Source organism: Elephas maximus, chromosome 2 (assembly GCF_024166365.1).
Source record: "Elephas maximus indicus isolate mEleMax1 chromosome 2, mEleMax1 primary haplotype, whole genome shotgun sequence".
In the NCBI taxonomy this organism is placed as follows: domain Eukaryota; kingdom Metazoa; phylum Chordata; class Mammalia; order Proboscidea; family Elephantidae; genus Elephas; species Elephas maximus.
Window position 1 is genome coordinate 234,340,557 of NC_064820.1, and position 19,989 is coordinate 234,360,545.

Genomic DNA, 19,989 nt, shown 5'->3' on the forward strand with positions numbered 1-19,989 from the left:
ATGGTTACCATACAAGACCCTCAGCTCACTTGGGATCATAAATTAATAAATGAAACCTGGTGCATTTTTCCAGTCATATTTGGCTTTTCAGGTACAGGCAAGGAGCAGACAGTTAGTTGTAATCAATGTTGAGTTTTTGTCAAGTAAATGTAATGAAATAGGGAGAGAAAGAATTGTGGCATCAAGGTAATGATTATAATAATCGTGAAGTGGATAAAAAGAAAGAGAAGAAACAATAGGTGAATGTGACTGAAAACTTTCAGATTAAATGGATTGTAAAAGTCCAAAAAAAAAAAAGGGAATTTCTAGATTAGTGGGTTGACCAGTGTCCCTCAAAAGGTATATCCAAGTTCTGACCCTGGGTAGCTGTGAATGTGGCCTTATTTGGAAACAGGTATTTGGAAATGTAATTAAGTTAAGGATCTCAAGATGAGATTATTCTGAATTTAGGGTACACTCCAAATCAAATGACTGGTATCCTTATAAGATAAAGAAGACAGAAGGGGATTTGCCTAACTTCTTGAAGATTCTGAGACGCAGAGCAACAGGGAAAGGCCATGTGAAAATGGAGGTAGGGATTGGAGTGATGTGTCTACAAGCCAAAGAATGCCAAGATCATCAGCTACCACCAGTTGCTGAGAGGCACGGAATGGATTATTCCTCAGAGCTTCCAGAAGGAACTAGCCCTGAAGACATACTTCTGGCCTCCAAGATATGGGAGACACTAAATTTCTGTTGTTTTAAGTGGTTTCATTTATGGTAATGTGATGCAGCAACCTTAGGAAACTAATATTTAGCAATGAGGGAATAGCTGAAAGGACAGAAAATGGTTTCAGAGATTGGACGCTTGAAAATAAGACTCCAGGTGAATTACCTCACTGGTAATGATGAGTTTGGAGGCATGGCCTTGAGAATGAATGGCTGAAGTAGCGTGGATGCAAAGCATAAGAATGCATGTTTTGCAAATGTATTTTTTGAAATTCCCAGGAAATGGATTCTTTGAGAAAATAAGTGAATAAGGATCTAACGTCTTCAAGAATTTAGGCATAGTGACTTAGGGACCAGTGGAGGACTGTATACAGGAAGCATAGAGAATAGGGCTTTCAGGGGGAAAAAAAAAATAGCAGCATGCCCAGTTAAATTTGAATTTCGGATCAATAGCACATATTTTTAGTATAAGTATGCCCTATGAAATATTAGTTATAGTAAAAACATGCATTGTTTATCTGAAATTTAATTTTAATTCCTTGTCCTTTTTGTTTGTTTTTTCTTGGTTGTTTGCTTGCTTTTGCTAAATCTAGCAACTATAAAGCTTGATGACATAAAATTCAAACTATTTTATGGAGACGGGAAGGTGAATAGTTTATAAGTGCCACTGAGAAGCAAAGAGGACCAGACCCTGGTCCATGGTGTCTAGTGGTGTGAGGTGCGTCGGAAAGAAAACTTCCAGCCCTTGAAAGCTTGTCAGAAAAGCAAATGCCAAAGGATAGCAGCATTTCAATTAGATTTGGAAGTTGAAGTGATGCCTGGGAGAAGAGATTGATTTTGTGTCTAGCTGAATAACAGTTTAGTTGGTGCAGTTAAGGGTTTCAGGAATCTGCAAGTGTCAAAAAAAATGGGCTGAGAAAGGAACAAAACATAAGCCTGGGACTCCTAAGCTTCTTGTAGAAACTGATATGAACAGGTATAAAGTGCAAAATGAGATTAGTTTTCATGATCTCAAGGTAGTTTGATATAAAAGTTTTGGATTGGAATATTAATGGCTGGGGGAAAAGGGTTGGAGATCTCACTGAGGTCATGTACAGTCTTGTGAAGGTAATATACAAACCAAAGGAGATGCCTTATCTTAATTTTTTTTTTCAGATGGAACCTAGCAAAGGGGTGGTTTTTCATGCTGTCCTTTAATATTTACTAAGGAAATATAGTGAAATACTGATCTCTTTATTAAATTTTGTAAAACTTTCTTTATAAATCTCCCATAATTACTTTTCCAGCAGAAACAAAGACAGGGTTTACAATCTTCTGTATCCAAATCCAGTGATATTTTTATTAGCATTTCTTCCCTACCAAGAACACAGTATATCAATTTAGTCAAGTCTTTGTTCCTGAAAGCTCAATGTAGAGTTTGTAGCATTTTCCTTTTTCTTTAAGCTCCTCCAGTGAATTTGAAGCCAGTGAATAACCTGTGACTTAACCCTGGCCTTATGACAATTGGCACCAGGAATGGCTGAAGGTAACAAACTCCCAAGCATATGAGGACATGGACTTGGTTACATCACTTAGTTTGGTTCAGAGGCAAAGCAGATCCCATTGGTACTAGAAAAAGGTCCACTGCACAGAGTGGCAAAATGTTTAATTAAATTATGACCCTTGGTCACCTGAATTGAAGAGTCCAGGGTGAATAACTGCGCCAATAGACCATTTGGGAAAGAATGAGGAATATAACGAGTTATCTGTGATCTGCTTGCTTCTGTAGAGCATAAAGAGAGAACATGTTTATCTCATGACTTTAAATGTGTGGCTCAAGGCCTGTACAAAGAACCAGGAAAGTGCCGTAAGTGCCCTGAAAGAAACTTCTTAGCACCTCAGTCCCACTAATTAGAGTTGAAGCAGAAATATGTTTGTTCAGTGTCTGTTTTACAGTGTGTTCTACGGGTACGTAAACACAACCTGTGAATATCCCCAGTTCTTAAAAACATAGATGAAACAAATCTGTTTATGAACTAACACCATCGTCACTTTGATTTTTCTAACCTTCTCTAGTAGGGTAGGTCAAATGGGATGAAAATAAACAAATACATAAATATGCACACAGCAATATTACTTCCCTGAGGAAATCAGGAAGTTACCTGTTTGAATGCTTAGAAGATGGAGAGGTGATTATTTTGATCAGATTCCATTTAACTTGCCTTTTTGACCTGTAAAGGATGGCTGAGTCTTGGACATTTTCAATAATTTAGCTAAATGGTAAGTTTAATTGCATTTACTCTGGTGCAAGTAGTCCCTAGGTAGTACAAATGGTTAAGTGCTTGACTGCTAGTTGAAAGACGGACAAACTGAACCCACCCAGAGATGCCTTGGAAGATAGTCCTGGTGATCTGCTTCTGAAAGGTCAGAGCTTTGAAAACCCTATAGATCAGCTCTACTCTGCACATGTGGGGTCACCATGAGTCAGAGACAACTCCGTAGCAACTAACTACAGCAACTCAGATCCACAAGGTCTCTTTACTGGAATAAAGTAATACAAAGAGAAACATTAATATGCATTTACTGATTTTTTTTTTTGTTTTAATCTGTCCTAATAAGCAAGCCGGAGTAAATGAACTTTGTTTAACATGAAGGGATAGAGAGACATCAGCACAGCTTCACTGGTATATTTCAGGGTTTCATCAGGAAGAACCCTGTCTCTCTGGTAAAATTTGTTATGAAGAAACATTGAAGATTTTGTATATCCACAAGACAGTATAATGGTCTGCTGTGCAGAAGATATAAGGCTGAAAGATTCTGGTAGGCAGCAGCGAGCAGAAACTCTAAGCAACTTTGTAACACAGAGACATGTCAAATGTTATTATTGATGTTATGTACCAACTTGGCTAGGCTGTGATTCTCAGTAGGTTGGCAGATATTATGTAATCATCCTCCATTTTGTGACCTGATGTGAGCAACCAACCAGTTGGAAGGGAAGTTTCCTTGGAGATATGGCGTGCATTCAATATATATGGATGTTCTGGCAAAGTTTTCTCTCTCAATCCTAAATCTGTCTCATCATCCTCTGACCCCCAGTTCTTGGTACATGAGAGAGCAGCCTGCCACTTGACCTGCAGATTTTGGATTCATCAGTCTCAGAAACCATGTGAGTCAGGAGACGCCTCCAGCCTGTTGCCTCACCCACAGTCTTGGGACTTGACAGCATCCACAATTGTGTGAGCCATTTCCTTAAAATAAATCTCATATGTTTCACCATTTTTGAGTTTTTTTTTTAGAGAACCCAGCTTAAGACACCACGGAAGATGAAGGACCTGTACCTCAGTGAAATTTCTTGGGGTTTATTAGCCTGAATTACATCAGGGAACCCTATTCAAGTCAACATCCATCTCTAATCCCAATGAGAGCATTGAAACATTCAGTAATTTTCTAAGAATTTGAGTAAGCCATACACCAGTTGAAGCAGGGCCAAAAGCCCCCACCCCCTGTAATAAAGGATTAATAAAAAGACAAAATGTTGTTCCTTAAGAAAACTAATAACATCAATGAACTCTAGTACTATTGATCAACAAAATAAGAGGTTAAATTCGCACACACAAACACACACAGTTTTAATTGAATGGGAAAAATTTGATGAGAAATATAACTTGCAAAGCAGACAAAATGAAACAGAAAATATGGAGAGTCTATAACTTTAAAATCATTTGCATCCTTAAGTACAAAAACTCTTCATAATAATTGCCATTCCCTTAGAAGCCTTAACAGAAAAGTCTACCAAAGATTGGAAGAAGAAATTTAAGATCACTTGTACACAAACTCTTCAAGAGAACAGAAAATTTCCAAGGATGCATCATTGAGTAGCGTCTCCATTCCAGGATATACCCAAGAATGTGTTTTGTTAGAGCATAGTAGAGAGGTGGCCAGCAAGTGAAGATCAAATCAGTACAGTGTCAAATGAATAAGGAAAGAGATGTTAAGCAACATTTATAAGTCCTAGAGAGTGGGTCATTAATAATAAAACTGAAAAATGTCCTTTAGAATTTGAAGACTATTAGTTACCTTGAGCTGGGGCATTGAACATTTTTGACTCTGACTCATTTTTTTTTTTTTTTACAGTTAGGAACTTATATAATACCATAGTTTAGTCCACCAACATACATATACAATCAGCTAAAACAGCTATGTCACATAACAGATTTGTGTGTAATGTACTCTAATGCTTTGCAAATATTTTATTATATTTATTGTCATGAAGGTATGTAATGAAATGAAATTATTTCACAGCCATGGAATACTTCCACCATGTAGTGGTGAGCCTAGGAGTTAGTTACAATCAGCTTAAAGGCAATTGAGAAACGAAAAATTTCAAATAATGAGGCCATATACTTTTTTCAGGAAGATTAACTCTAAAATGGGAAGACAGTTGATGTAATAGCAAGCAAAAAAAATGAGTTTCTTTTGCCTATTCCCAGTGACTGAAAATTTTTATTCTTAATGGTCCATTTTGAGTAATTAAACGATTACAACACCTAGATGCTGTGCCAAGCAGAACAAAAGAATACCCTTCTTATCATCAGCTACTATTTGAAGTGGCTTTATTTTGAAACACTAGTATATAAATTAAAATTTAAAGACTGTAGTTAATTAACTCCCACAAGAGGTTATTAAATGTTGCTCAACATAATCCATATGCAGAAATTACAATACAAAATATAATATGATCAATTTTATCAGACAAAGTAATAAGTAGGACAGCCTCAATAAGGACTGTAAACAGCTTCTCCTCCAATCTTTTTTAATTAATAATAAGAAAACTTGAGCTATTTTGGACATTTAAATTTACATCTTCCTTAGTATGAAAAATATTGTGAAGCAATGACTTACTTTTTTTATCTTGACCTTGATTTTGTCTCTCAAATACTGTCATTTCCTGCCTACAAAGGAAAGAGATAACATGAGACACTTCAAAGAATCGTTCCATTGCTCTCAGCCTAAAGTCATTGCTAGATTTACAATTCAAATGTTAATTAAAATTAAAAGTGTATTTACTAATCCCTTTGTGAAAAAAAAAAACAAAACTGTAAACTAAAAAAAAAAAAAGAATGAATAGTGGAGAATAAAACTACTTAATGAAACTAAGGAATTGCTGGACAGTTTATCACATGAGTGGAGACTACATGTGTGCGGTAGTGAAATTCGGTGAATTCTTAAGAGAAAACATTGAAAAGCAATTCACTTGTCTTCTGTTCTTGAAGAAGGGGTATGTATCTTTAAATGTAACGATAGGATCCTGTAGGGCCTAACTAAAACCTTAAAGTGGCAGACATTAGTATGTATGTGGACTCATCATGAGAGAAATACAGATTATCTCTAAAAGAATACAATTCTTCAACAAAGGAAAGCAAGGGGTAGAAAGGAAGATGGGGTGGTGTTCTGCCAATAGTTTGGAATAAAGACTTGCTTACGTGTGACAATGTTAACATTCACACCCCATATTCAATTGTTTAACAGAAGGAATTAGTGTTTTTTTTTTTTTTTAGTCAGATCTCATTTCAGAAATGATTAAACAACGTTCTAGTTTCAATGTCTTGAAACTGTATACAACTCATTAGTGACAGCCTGAGAGAAGAACCTTAATTCAGTAACATTACCAAATCTTTACTATTAAGTCTCGCTCAACAATTTTTAAAGTAGAACAGAATAGCAAAGAGTTATAGGACTCCACAGAATCACTCCACTGCCCCTGAAGGTTCACTTGTCAGATTAAGTCTTTTCTTTGTGCAGAGAAAATGTAGGTGAAAATTTTAGGAAGTGGTTGATGCCTAAAGACATCATTTTGCATCATCAACAAACACTAGGCCTAGCTGCTCAATACTGCAATCTTCCATGTAACATTAGAGAAGAAGGGGCCATCTTAAAGATAGAAACTCAGGCCTTGATAGGAGATGGCTTGCAAACAGATTGAGTGCAAAGATATGAATGAGTCATTTTTAAATGCAAGACAGGATGTTTCTGTTAATCTACGCCTATGCAAGATACCAGTGTCCAAGTATCGGTTGATTTTTCCACTCTTTTTTTTTTTTTTTTTCCATTGAGTGGTTTGTAAGATTTGGGTGACATATATACACTAGAAAGTCAAACAGGCATGATTAATACTTTGAAGAACATTAGTCTATAAAGGGAGATAGACTATGAAACACTCAACTGGTCTCTAATCTAACAGGTAAAAAGCTTGGAAATCTTCACTCCTATCCTGACAACAAGAAAAAAACACTGAAAAAAACTGAAAATCAAGAATTCTTCTTATATCCATTAAACAATTGAGGTCATAGGGAAAACTGCTGCCACAAAACCTGGAGAAATAGGTAGTTGGATTTATGTAATCACAGCTTACTGGGAGAGAGACCCAAGAGTAGAAGCTAGCATCCAGAGCCAGTCCTAGTAGGGACACTTTGAACAGTAATTGACAAATTTCTGGTTTAGTATGAATGAACTTGAACTTGAGAGCTGAAAAAACTCCACAGGACACAGTCTTACTGTGGTCCCCACACTCTCCTGAGTTTTATGTCCAGGAGTCCCACCAGGTCCTTACTGTGAAGATCAGAGAAAACTGTTTTGAAATAAGCCCAGAGTTCTTTGTTCTCCTTAACAAGGACTGCCCTCAAGGCAACTAAAACCTAACAGGCTCGAGTTTTATCAAAGCCTACCTTATGTGGGGGAAGGGGAAAACCCAATTCTATTTCCATCTAGCCTTCTACGTGGGGGAAGGAAAATACCCAGACGCAGCATCCTCTAGCCTTTCTGTTTCCCCTAAGGGTGCAGGGAGGAGAAGCACTTGTAAAGGTCACAGCTCAGGGACACGGGATCAATAAAAGACTGAGAAAAAATCACAGGACTATAAAACACTTCCTCTGCCCCCACACCTACCACCATATCAATAGGTTTCATGTATAATAACAGAAATGGTTCGGTGATAGAATTCTCAACTTCCATGAGGCAGACCCAGATTCAGTTCCCAGCCAGTGCAAACCATGAGCAGCCATCACTCATCTGTCAGTAGAGGCTTGTATGTTACTATGACGCTGAACAGGTTTCAGCAGCACTTCCAGATAAAGACACTAGACAACAATGGACTGGTGATTCACTTCCAAAAATCAGCAAGTGAAAACTCTATGGATCATAACTGTCTGAAATGCAAACAATCACAGAAATGGTGTAGAACTAGGCAGAGTTTTGTTCCATTGTGCACAGGGTTACCATGAGTTGGAGCTGAAAATGATAGCTAACAATAGCAACAACAATAAGAAAAGGATTTCAGCTAAAAGAACTGATTAGTTTTTAACGCCTACAGAAAGGAATCTCTGGGGAAATCAAAGACAACAGGCAAGATAAAAACAAGGACACTTGAGGAAATTTTAGCCTCTGACATGAGAGCTACAGCATATAGTGGACCCAGCTTAACTCCTACACGGCTAAACATAAAATCTCATGTGAAAGACCTACTATTTCATTTCATTTTACTCAATTCATCATATCTGGCTTTCAAAAAATATGATAAGGCATGCCTAAAGATAAGAAAACACAGTTTGAAGAGACAAAACAAGGATCAGAACTAGACTCTGGTATGGCAGAGATTTTGGAATTATCAAACTAAGAATTTAAAATTACTATGACTAATATGCTAAAGGTTGCATGGAAAAGTGGACAATGTCAAAAGAAGATGGGGGATGTAAGTGCAAACACGGGAACTCTAAGAAGGAACCAAAAGGAAATGCTAAAAATCAAGTTTCTGTAACAGAAATGAAGAATTCCTTTGATGAGCTTATTATAGACTTGAAATGGCCAAGAAAAGCATCAGTGAGTATAAAAATGTATCAATGGAAACTTCCCAAAGTGAAAAACTAATAGAAAAAAAAAGTAACAGAATATCCAAGAACCATCGTGGGACAATTAGTAAATGCGTAATACATGCATAACAGGAATACTAGAAGAAAAAGAGGCAAAAGAAATATTTGAAGTAATAATGGTGGGTCATTTTACAAAATTAATGTCAGACACAAAACTACAGATCTAGGAAATCTTAAAGAATACCAAACAAGGTAAATAACAAGAAATCTACAGCTAGGTAAATGATATTTGAACTGCATAAAATTAAAGACAAACAGAACTATTTTTTAAAGAAGCCAGGGGCTGGGGCACCTTACCTATAGAGGAAAAAGGATCAGAGCTATATTTTCTTCAAAAATCATGCAACCAAAAAGAGAATAGAGTAAAATATACACAGTGTTGAAAGAAAAATAAACAAATAAACCTAGAACTCTGCATCCAGTGAAATTATCTTTTACAGGTAAAAAAGAAATAAAGACTTTCTCAAACAAACAAAAATTGAATTTTTATTGCCGGAAGACTTGCCCCACAAGAGATTTTAAAAGAACATCTTCAGGGAAAAGGAAAATGGTAATGATCAGAAACACAAATCTAAATAAAGAAAGGAAAACTGTTGGAGAAGGAATAAATTAAGTTGAAATATATATTTTTTAAATTTTTCTTAAAAGATCTAACAGCAGTTAATCTGAAATGAAAATAGCAGTAATGTATTGGGTAGTTACCACTTACGGATAAGTGAAATAAATAACACCAATGTAAGAGCAATGGGAGGAAAGAAACAGGAATAATCTACTATAAGGAACCTGGACTACCTACCTGTGAAGTGGTATAGTGTTATTTGAAAGTGAACTTAGGCTATTTAAATGTATATTGTAAACTGTAGCAAAAAATGCTAAAAAATAAAAAGAAGTATAATTGATATGCTAAGAAAGAAGAGTAAATGGATCACATAAAACACTCAAGAACAAGTCAGAAATAGAGTGGGAAAACCAGAAATGAAGAACATGGGTGAAGAACAGAAAACAGTTACAGATACAGTGGCTATTAATCCAACTATATCAATAATCACTCTAAGGATTCTCTAAATATCTCAGTCAAAATACAGCGGCTATCAGAGTGGACAGAGAAATGAAACTCAACAATAGTTTGTCTAAAAGAAACCCATTTTAAATATGAAGACACATAAAAAGCAAAGGGACTGAGAAAGATATACCATGCTAACACTAAATCAAAAAAAAGCTAAAGTAGTTATACTAATTTTATACAAAGCAGATTTCAGAAAAAAAAATTATCAAGGATAAAGAGGGTCATTAGATAAGAAGACGTGACAATCCTAAACGTGTGTGGATGTAACAACCTGATAAAGAACATCAATAAACACCTATGCTAACTTGATACTTAATTGTGAGAAACTCGATGCTTCTCCCTTAAAATCAGGAATAAGATGAGGACATCTGCTCTCACCGTTCCTACTAAACATCATACTGGAAATCCTATCTAATACAATTAGACAAGAAAAAGAAATAAAAGGTATACAGACTGGGTAGGAAAAAAATAAAACCACCCTTTGTCCACAGATGATATGATTGTCTATGTGGGAAATCCAAAAAAATGGGCAAAAAAAAAAAAAAAACAAAAAACTTGTTAGAACTAATAAACAATTTTAGTAAGGTTGCAAGATACAAGGTTAGTATACAAAAGTCAGTTGTTTTCCTATAAACCAACCAAAAAAAAAAAAAGGATTTTGAAATTAAAAACACAGCACCATTTACATTAGCATGAAAAAATGAAATGGGTATAACTATAACAAAATATGTACAAGATCTCCATGGAGAAAACTACCAAAACCCTGGTGAAGGAAAACAAAGAACATTCAAATGAACCAGGATGTATTCTATGTTCTCAGATAAGAAGATTCAGCATTGCTAAGATATCAGTTATTCTCAAGATGATCTATAGATTCACCACAATTCCAATCAAAATCCCAAATCTGGTAGACTGATTTTAAAGGGTATACACAAAGTCAAAAGACCAATGCAAAATTAATGGTGAACAAAACCAGAGAACTGACACTTCTCAGCTTCAAGACTTACTATAAAACTATAGCAATCAACACAGTGTGGTATTGGTGAAATAATAGACAAATAGGTCAATGGAACAGAATAGAGAGCCCAGAAATGGACCCACACAAAAATAGTAAACTTATCTTTGACAAAAGAGTAAACACAATCCAATAGAGAAAGGACAGCATTTTCAATAAATGATGCTAAAACACTGAACATCCACACCTTCACAAAAAATCATTTTTTTGGAATCAAGACACAGATCTTATACCTTTAACAAAAATTAATTGGAAAGGGATCATAGATGGAAACATAAAATGCAGAACTATAAAATTTTAAACATAGGGGACTTTTGCTTTTGCAATGAGTTTTTAGTCATTGCAAAATCACAGTCCATATAGGAAGAAATTGATAGCTGAAGTTCATTAAAATTAAAAACATCTGCTCTTCAAAAGACACTGTTAAGAGAATTAAAAGACAAGCCACAGGCTGGGAGAAAATATTTGCAAGTCACATACATGATAAAAGAAATGTATACAAAAATGCTGAAAACAGAGAATACCAGAAAGATGTTCATCTGTGTTTTATTGACTATGCAAAGGCATATGACTGTGTGGATCATAACAAATTATGGACAACATTACAAAGAGTAGGAATTTCAGAACACTTAATTATGCTTATGAGGAACCTGCACATAGACCAAGAGACAGTCCCTTGAACAGAGCAAGGGGATACTGGGTGGTTTAAAGTCAAGAAAGGTGTGTGTCAGTGTTGTATCCTTTCACCAAACTTATTCAGTCTATATGCTGAGCAAATAATCTGAGAAGCTGGACTGTATGAACACTGAGGCATCAGGATTGGTGGAAGACTCATTAACAACCTGCTACATTTGGATGACAGAACTTTGTTTGCTGAAAGTGAAGAGAATTTGTAGCAGTTACTGATAAAATCAAAGACCACAGCCTTCAGTATGGATTACACCTCAGGACAAAGAAAACAAAAATTCTCACAAATGGACAAATAAGCAACATCATGATAAATTGAGAAAATATTGATGTTGTCAAGGATTTCAGTTGATTCATTGATCTGCGATCAATGCCCAGGGAGGCAGCAGTTCAGAAATCAAAAGACACATTGCATTGGGGGAATTTGCTGCAAAAGACCTCTTTAAAGTGTTAAAAAGCAAAGATGTCACTTAGAAGACTAAGGTGTGCTTGACTCAAGCTATGATATTTTCAATCCCCTCATATACGTTCAAAAGCTGGACAGTGAATAAGGAAAACCGAAGAAGAACTGATGCCTTTGAAATATAGTGTTGGTGAAGAATATTGAATATACTATGGACCGCCAGAAGAACGAACAAGTCTGTCTTGGAAGAAATACAGCCAAAGAATTCCTTGGAAGAGAGGATGATGAGTCTTAGACTTCTGTACTCTGGACATGTTATCAGGAGGGACCAGTCCCTGGAGAAAGACATCACATTTGGTAAAGCAGAGGTCAGCGCAAAAGAGGAAGACCCTCTTTGAGATGGATTGATACAGGGGCTGCAACAATGAGCTCAAGCATAACAAAGATTGAGAGGATGGCTCATGATCGGGCAGTGTTTTGTTATAAAATTTTTTTTGTTGTTGTTATGGAGTCCCATAAAACAACCTGATGGCACGTATCAACAACAGAAAGCTGTGTCCTTACCGTTTCTTTCCCACTTCTGGGGTTTCCTTCCTAACCTTCTTTGGATTCTTTCCAGGGCACCTAGATGAAAACACACAGAAAAAAACGAGATTATTACTACCCTTAAAAACATTCACCCTCATTTCCAGCTCACACAACCCTTAAAGCCAAGCCTATATTCTCTTTTTGCCAAACTTCTCTTTGCTTCAGCAACGATAGTCACGGGTATAGAAAGCAATGCAGAAATTAACGACAGGAATAGATCTCAGGCACTAGGCTTGCAATGGATCAAAATCTCTATATTCTGACCTTTGATTTTCCCAGTGTTGTATTTTACAATCAGGAAAGTTTTAGGGTGGAGATCTATTGGGATCAGACATGCAAATTCCCTGAGTCTTCAGATGAGGTGGGAGAAACCAAGAAGGTATAAAAACTTAAATGACAGAAGGATGCAAGCTTCTCCAAAGACCACAGGCAGGATTAGCAGCTGTCATTCATTCTTAGGGAATGTGAAGATTGTTAACCTTGGCTCTCTGATGGGAAGCAATCTTCTCTGAACCCTGCTGTATGTGGCCATCTACGTACAGATAATATGCTGTGATCTTTACCCAAATTCAGAAAAGTTTAACTGCTGCATATTACTCTTGGTGTTTTTTTCACCAATTATCATCATTCTTATCATAATCAAGAATGCACTAAACGGTGAAGTTAAAGGTAGAGAAATCAGTTCACTTGTCATGGTTACACAATATTTAGCAACAGTCCAAAGCCTCAGACACAGTTAATCAAAATTCCCCCTACACGCATTTTTCAAAGACAGCACCAACTCTAGTGTATCCTTCTGCTTCCATGGAGGACTGCATGTTAAATATTTCATGTTTTGAATCTCACTCCTGCTCACCAGCAATATTGAGACAAGTGTCAGTGTAAAGGAGTTCGAGAAACTTCATTAGATGTTGATATATAGGTGCAATTAACAAAGACTAGAATTTTTTTAATGCGGAAGCAAATCAGATTTGCAGAGGAGGAGGACTTTTCTTTCATGGGACAACTTCTGATCTGGAGAATTTGGGATTATATTCATAATCTTTTAGTCTGCATGTAATGATTACTTAATAGTATAAATTGTAAGCCAGGCAAGATTTAACTTCTATGTCCCTGTCTTCCTTTTTCTGTTTCCCTGGAGTCCAATTTTCTTGTGATTACATCTTCCTAAATGCGTCCATGAAGAAAGACTGATAAAACAATTCCTTCTGAGGTTATTAGTGATTCACTTATTTGCCTTTCCAAGAGAAGTCTGCATTTTAGTCAAATAAAGGAGAGGAAAGTACTTAACAGTGAGTGGAGACCAAATTGGGATTCTTTATCCTTAATATCTCTGAACATAACTGGACACTTGATTCTACCTTACGTAGAGTGAATGTTCTTAAAATCAAGATAATTCAGATAAAACACAATCATAGATAATATAGAAAGATTTGTTGACTGAATAGATGAATCCACTAATACTTTATCATTAAGTATACATATATATGTATAACGAGAGCATGGGTGACTGTTTCCCTGACTTTCTACTTTTTCTTCTCTTTTTTTACCTTTCCAAATATTTGACAGGCATAACAACCCTCCCCCAAAATCAATATTTTTACACTATATATCTACCATGTAGTAAACTTAAAAATCAATAACAAAAAAGATAGTTAGAAAAACACATCTAGAAACTATGTAATATATTAAATAATCCTTATGTTAAAGAATCATAAACTTTCTGAAAATATTTACAATCAAATAATAATGAAAACTATACAGGACAATATTGGCAGGATGTAGATAAAGTGAAATGGAAAGGAAAATGTGTCGATTAAATATATCCATAAAACACAAATGATGGAAAACAACTTTTGCATTTTGATAAGTATTTATTTTAAGAAGATGGAAAAAGAAAAAATAAAAGTAAAATTTATGTGCAGAAATAAATGTAATAGATAAGCAAGATCTAGAAAAGAACAATATTGTTAAGATGTGCACAACTCTGGAAAGACTAGCTAAGAAAAAAGGCAACAAAATCAAAAAATAAAAACAGAATATTCAGAATATTCAGAATAATTCTACATAATAAATATGATATCTTAAAATGGATAACATCTGCCAAATAAAATGTAAGACTTGGCACACGAAAACCCTCTATACCTCAGAAAAATCCAGCTCACAGGCTTCATTACAGAATTTAACCAAATTTCAAGTAACAAACATTCTTTTTTATACAAGACGTTCCAGAAAGTAGGAAAATAGAAAATGATACATAATCTGTTTAAGATAGTGAGTTTACTTCTCATTCTAAAACTAAGCAAATAGAAGAAAAAAACATAGACCACTTTCACCACTGAAAATAAATGCAATAATCTTTAATAAAATGAGTTAACTAAATTTAAAAGTGAAATAAAAATAATATACATGAGAATCGAGTAGTATCCCAGAAATTGTATCCCAGAAATTCAAGGATGGCATAAAATCTATGGAGATAATTTATAACCTTAGAAATTTAAGAGAATAATTACAAGATTATCTCAAAAACTTCAAAAGGTGTATTTAGTTATATTTAACACCAACTAATAAGTAAAATTTAATAAGTAAAGATCCTCATAAAGCTTGCTATAAAATGGAACTTCCTTATTGTGATAAAGGCAATATACCAAAAACATACAACAAAATTAATTAATGGAAACAATTTAGATCAATTACAAGACAAGGATGCCCAAAGACACTGATATTGTTAAACATGATATTAGAAGCCCTGTGTAGTGTTATAAGACAAGAAAAAAGCATAAGAGTTGTACGGAATAAAATAGGAGAGAAAAGAACTTATTTTATAAACGATGTCAACCACATAAAAAACCCAGTGGGATTAACAAACTATTAAAATAAGTGAGGAAGTGAATAAAGTTGGTAGATAGAAAATTATCTTACCAAAATCAGTAGCATTCCAACAATAACAGACCAGAAAATAATATAATCCATGGTTTTTATTATTTCAAATGGTATTTTGAAATCAACCTAAAAGAGAATGCACTCGACCTTCACAGAAATTAAGTTAAAACTCAATTTTAAAAGCATTACAAAAAAAATTCTTTTTTGAGTAAACACAGTTATTTTGGTTGGAAGAGTGAAACTTTATAATAGAGATGGTAACTTGTTTCTTAAATTAATCTATGTTTTCAATATTTTCTCCATCAAAATTCAAGCTAGCATTTTTTAGAAAAATCAACAAATTCAGTTGAAATGCATATGAAAGGAAAAAGCCCTAAAACAGCTAAGTCAAATTGGAAATGGAGAGTAAAGAAGGGATGCTGGACTCTCTGAACTTTTATCCCACCCTACTTTTAGACATGGTCTGGCTGGAAAGCTAAGGACTAACTTCTCTTTAAAGCTTTGAAAAGCAAAGATGTCACCTTGAAGACTAAGGTGCGCCTGACCCAAGCCATAGTGTTTTCAATCACCTCTTATGCATGTGAAAGCTGGACTATGAATAAAGAAACCAAAGAAGAATTGATGCCTTGGAATTGTGGTGTTGGAGGAGAATACTGAATATACCATGGACTGCCAGAAAAGAACAAACAAATCTGTCTTGGAAGAAGTATAACCAGAATGCTCCTTAGAAGCAAGGATGGCGAGACTACATCTCACGTACTTTGGACCTGTTGTCAGGAGGGATCAGCCCCTGAGAAGGACATCATGCTTGGTAAAACAGAGGGTCAGCGAAAAAGAGGAAGACCCTCGAGGAGATGGAATAACACAGTGGCTGCAACAATGGGCTTAAGCATAACAATGATTGTGAAGATGGCGCAGGACCAGGCAGAGTTTCTGTTGTACATTGGGTCACTATGAGTTGGAACTGACTCAATGTCACCTAACAACAACAGCAATCCATTCTCCACCTTCACTGAAAGTACCAGTGAGAAATTCTTGAATCTCGAATAACTCCAGAGGCTTCCTGGGCAGTAGTAACCCCCTGGGTCAGTTCTGTAAGTACAGGTGTCATTGTGAGAGGCCCAGCCACAAACTCACAGCTTCAGCCACTCCAGCGATTGTGTAAACACCCACTTCTCTGTATTAAAATGCTCCCTGCACTGGTTAATATTTTCTGCTTAAATCATGACTGATAGAGGATGACATAATATCAGATACCATATCATACTACCCATCACCCATGTGTCAGTTTGTCATACTGTGGTGGCTTGTGTGTTGCTGTGATGCTGGAAGTTATGCCACTGGTGTTTCAAATACTGGCAGGGTCACCCATGGTGCACAGGTTTTAACAGAGCCTCCAGGCCAAGACAGATGGAAAAGGACAAATATTGTATGAGCTCACTTACATCAAACAAATACATAGAAACTGGACCAAGACAGGAAGAAAGACCTGGAGATCTACCTCCCAAAATTGGCCAGTGAAAACTTTATAGATCACAACAGAGCACTGCCTGACTCACTTGCTTTAGACATGTCATCAAGAGGGATCAATCACCAGAGAAGGGCATCAAGTTTAGTGAAGTAGAGGGCCAGCAAGGGCATGGGAGACCCTCAGTGAAGTGGATTGGCATAGTGGCTGTAATGATGAACTTGAACATTCTGGCAATTGTGAGGATGACGTGGGACCTGAGAGGGTTTTGTTCTGTTGTTCATGTTGTCTCCATGAGTCAGAACGCACTGGATGGCAGCCAACCACAACAATATGCCATTCTATAAAGCCATAATAATAGTAATAGTATGCTACTAGTAAAGGGATATGATAAGTAGGTCAATAGAAAAGAATGGAGTAAAAAGAAACAGATTCACATATGTGTAGAAACTTCGTATATAACAACAACAAAAAAAAACCAAACCCATTGCCGTCAAGTCGATTCCGACTCATAGCGACCCTATAGAACAGAGTAGAACTGCCCCATAGAGTTCCCAAGGAGCACCTGGCAGAATCTAACTGCTGACCTCTTGGTTAGCAGCCATAGCGCTTAAGCACTATGCCACCAGGGTTTCCTATAATAAAATAGGAACCACAAATCAATGGGTACTAGATGAAGTTGCAAAAATTGGGCAAATTATGTGGAGAAAAAGAAAGTTAAACCCCTACCTTATCGCATATACTAGTGGGCATTAAAGATCTAAATAAGAAAGGAAAAAAATATAAAGCTAATAGAAAAAATGCAAAACACTAACTTTTCAACCTGAGTGGGGCAAAACTTTTTCATAAGGACCTAGAATTATAACCCAGCAGTTCTACCCTTAGGCAGCTTTACAAGAGAAAAGAAAATTACACCCATAAAGACATTGTAAGTGATTACTTACAGCAGGTTTATTCATACTAGTCCAAAACTGGAAACAACCCAAATGCCATCAACAGGCGAATGTATAAGCATACTCTTGTATATTTGTACATAAACACATCCCGGTATATTCAGCAATAAAAAAAGAATAAATGACAAACAACACCATGGATGAATTTCTCCAAAATAATGTTCAATGAAAAAAGACAGACACAAAAGAGTACATACTGTATGAAACCATTTATATAAAAATGAATAGGCAAAACTTGAAGATTATTGAACATTCTGGCAATTGTGAGCATGATGTGGGACCTGGGAGGATTTGTTGTGTTGTTCATATTGTCTCCATGAGAAGGGGCATGAGACAACTTTCTGGATGATCAAAATGTTATATATTACGATTGGGGTGTGGGGTACATGAGCATAAACATTTGTATAACTCAGGTTTAACACTTTGGTCATTTCAGTGTATATAAATTTTACTTTAATACAAAAATAAAGAGAAATCATTTAAAGAGTATCGATTATTTTTAAGAGATACAAAAGCACAAACCATGAGGCGGAAATTTAATGGATTTGACTACATCAAAATTTAGTTTCTGGTCAATGAGAAGTGAAGTAAATTCCTGGTAGGAATAAGACGTTTGCAATGTCTAACACACAGGATATGAATTTAAAATATTGAAAGGGCGCTGTGAATCGATAAGAATAAAACACACACACACACACACACACAGTGAGTGAAGTATTTGGATAGTTAACATTTAATACAAGTTCTAGTGCCGATACACATATGAATAAAAACCAAAACCAAACCCACTACCATCGAGTCGGATATGAATAGGTACATAAAATTATCAGCAACCACAGAAATGAGAATTAAAATAAAAATTGAATACTAATTTACATTCAAAAGTAGTGCAAAATTCAGAAACATGGCTAGGTAAGGGTAGAAAAGGAGGGGAGGATTCAGAAGCTTTCAGGAATGGAAGTTTTTTTTTTTTTTTAATAATTTTTATTGTGCTTTAAGTGAAAGTTTACAAATCAAGTCAGTCTCTCACACAAAAACCCATATACACCTTGCTACACACTCCCAATTACTCTCCCCCTAATGAGACACCTCACTCCCTCCACTCTCTCTTTTCGTGTCCATTTAGCCAGCTTCTAACCCCCTCCACCCTCTCATCTCCCCTCCAGGCAAGAGATGCCAACGTAGTCTCAAGTGTCCACCTGATCCAAGAAGCTCACTCTTCACCAGCATCCCTCTCCAACCCATTGTCCAGTCCAATCCATGTCTGAAGAGTTGGGTTCGGGAATGGTTCCTGTCCTGGGCCAACAGAAGGTCAGGGGGCCATGACCACCGTGGTCCTTCTAGTCTCAGTCAGACCATTAAGCCTGGTCTTACGAGAATTTGGGGTCTGCATCCTACTGCTCTTCTCCTCCCTCAGGGGTTCTCTGTTGTGTTGCCAATCAGGGCAGTCATCGGTTGTAGCCCGGCACCGTCTAGTTCTTCTGGTCTCAGGATGATGTAGTCGCTAGTTCATGTGGCCCTTTCTGTCTCTTTGGCTCGTAATCGCCTTGTGTCCTTGGTGTTCTTCATTCTCCTTTGTTCCAGGTGGGTTGAGACCAATTGATGCACCTTAGATGGCTGCTTGCAAGCGTTTCAGACCCCAGACGCCACACTTCAAAGTGGGATGCAGAATGTTTTCTTAATAGATTTTATTATGCTGATTGACTTAGATGGCCCCTGAAACCATGGTCCCCAGACCCCTGCCCCTGCTATGCTGGCCTTCGAAGCATTCAGTTTATTCAGGAAACTTCTTTGCTTTTGGTTTAGTCCAGTTGTGCTCACCTCCCCTGCATTGTATGCTGTCTTTCCCTTCATCTAAAGTAGTTCTTATATACTATCTCATTAGTGAATGCCCCCCTCCCTCCCCCTCTCATTTTCTTCTCAGTTTAAACTATTTCTCAAGTTCTTGTAATAATGGTCTTATACAATATTTGTCCTTTTGCAACTGACTAATTTCACTCACCATAATGCCTTCCAGATTCCTCCATGTCACGAAATGTTTCACTGATTTCTCACCGTTCTTTATTGGTGCATAGTATTCCATTGTGTGAACATACCATAATTTATTTACCCATTCATCCGTTGATGGGCACCTTGGTAGCTTCTATCTTTTTGCTGTTGTAAACACTGCTGCAATAAACATGGGTGTGCATGTATATGTTCGTGTAAAGGCTCTTATTTCTCTAGGATATATTCCAAGGAATGGGATTGCTGGATCTTATGGTAGTTCTATTTCTAGCTTTTTAAGGAAGCACCAAATCGATTTCCAAAGCGG

The 19,989-nt window shown here is 36.3% G+C and overlaps 1 protein-coding gene across 1 annotated transcript in view; it reads right to left on the reverse strand.

Moving 5' to 3' along the window:
• The window catches only part of GCSAML (germinal center associated signaling and motility like), a 73,254-nt gene that overhangs the window by 12,933 nt on the left and 40,332 nt on the right, over positions 1 to 19,989 (reverse strand). The window contains exons 3-4 of the mRNA XM_049875144.1: positions 12,348 to 12,407; positions 5,590 to 5,639 (exon numbers count right to left, since the gene is read on the reverse strand). Coding sequence (XP_049731101.1) covers positions 5,590 to 5,639; positions 12,348 to 12,407 — 110 coding nt within the window. The remainder of the gene's footprint in view (positions 1 to 5,589; positions 5,640 to 12,347; positions 12,408 to 19,989) is intronic.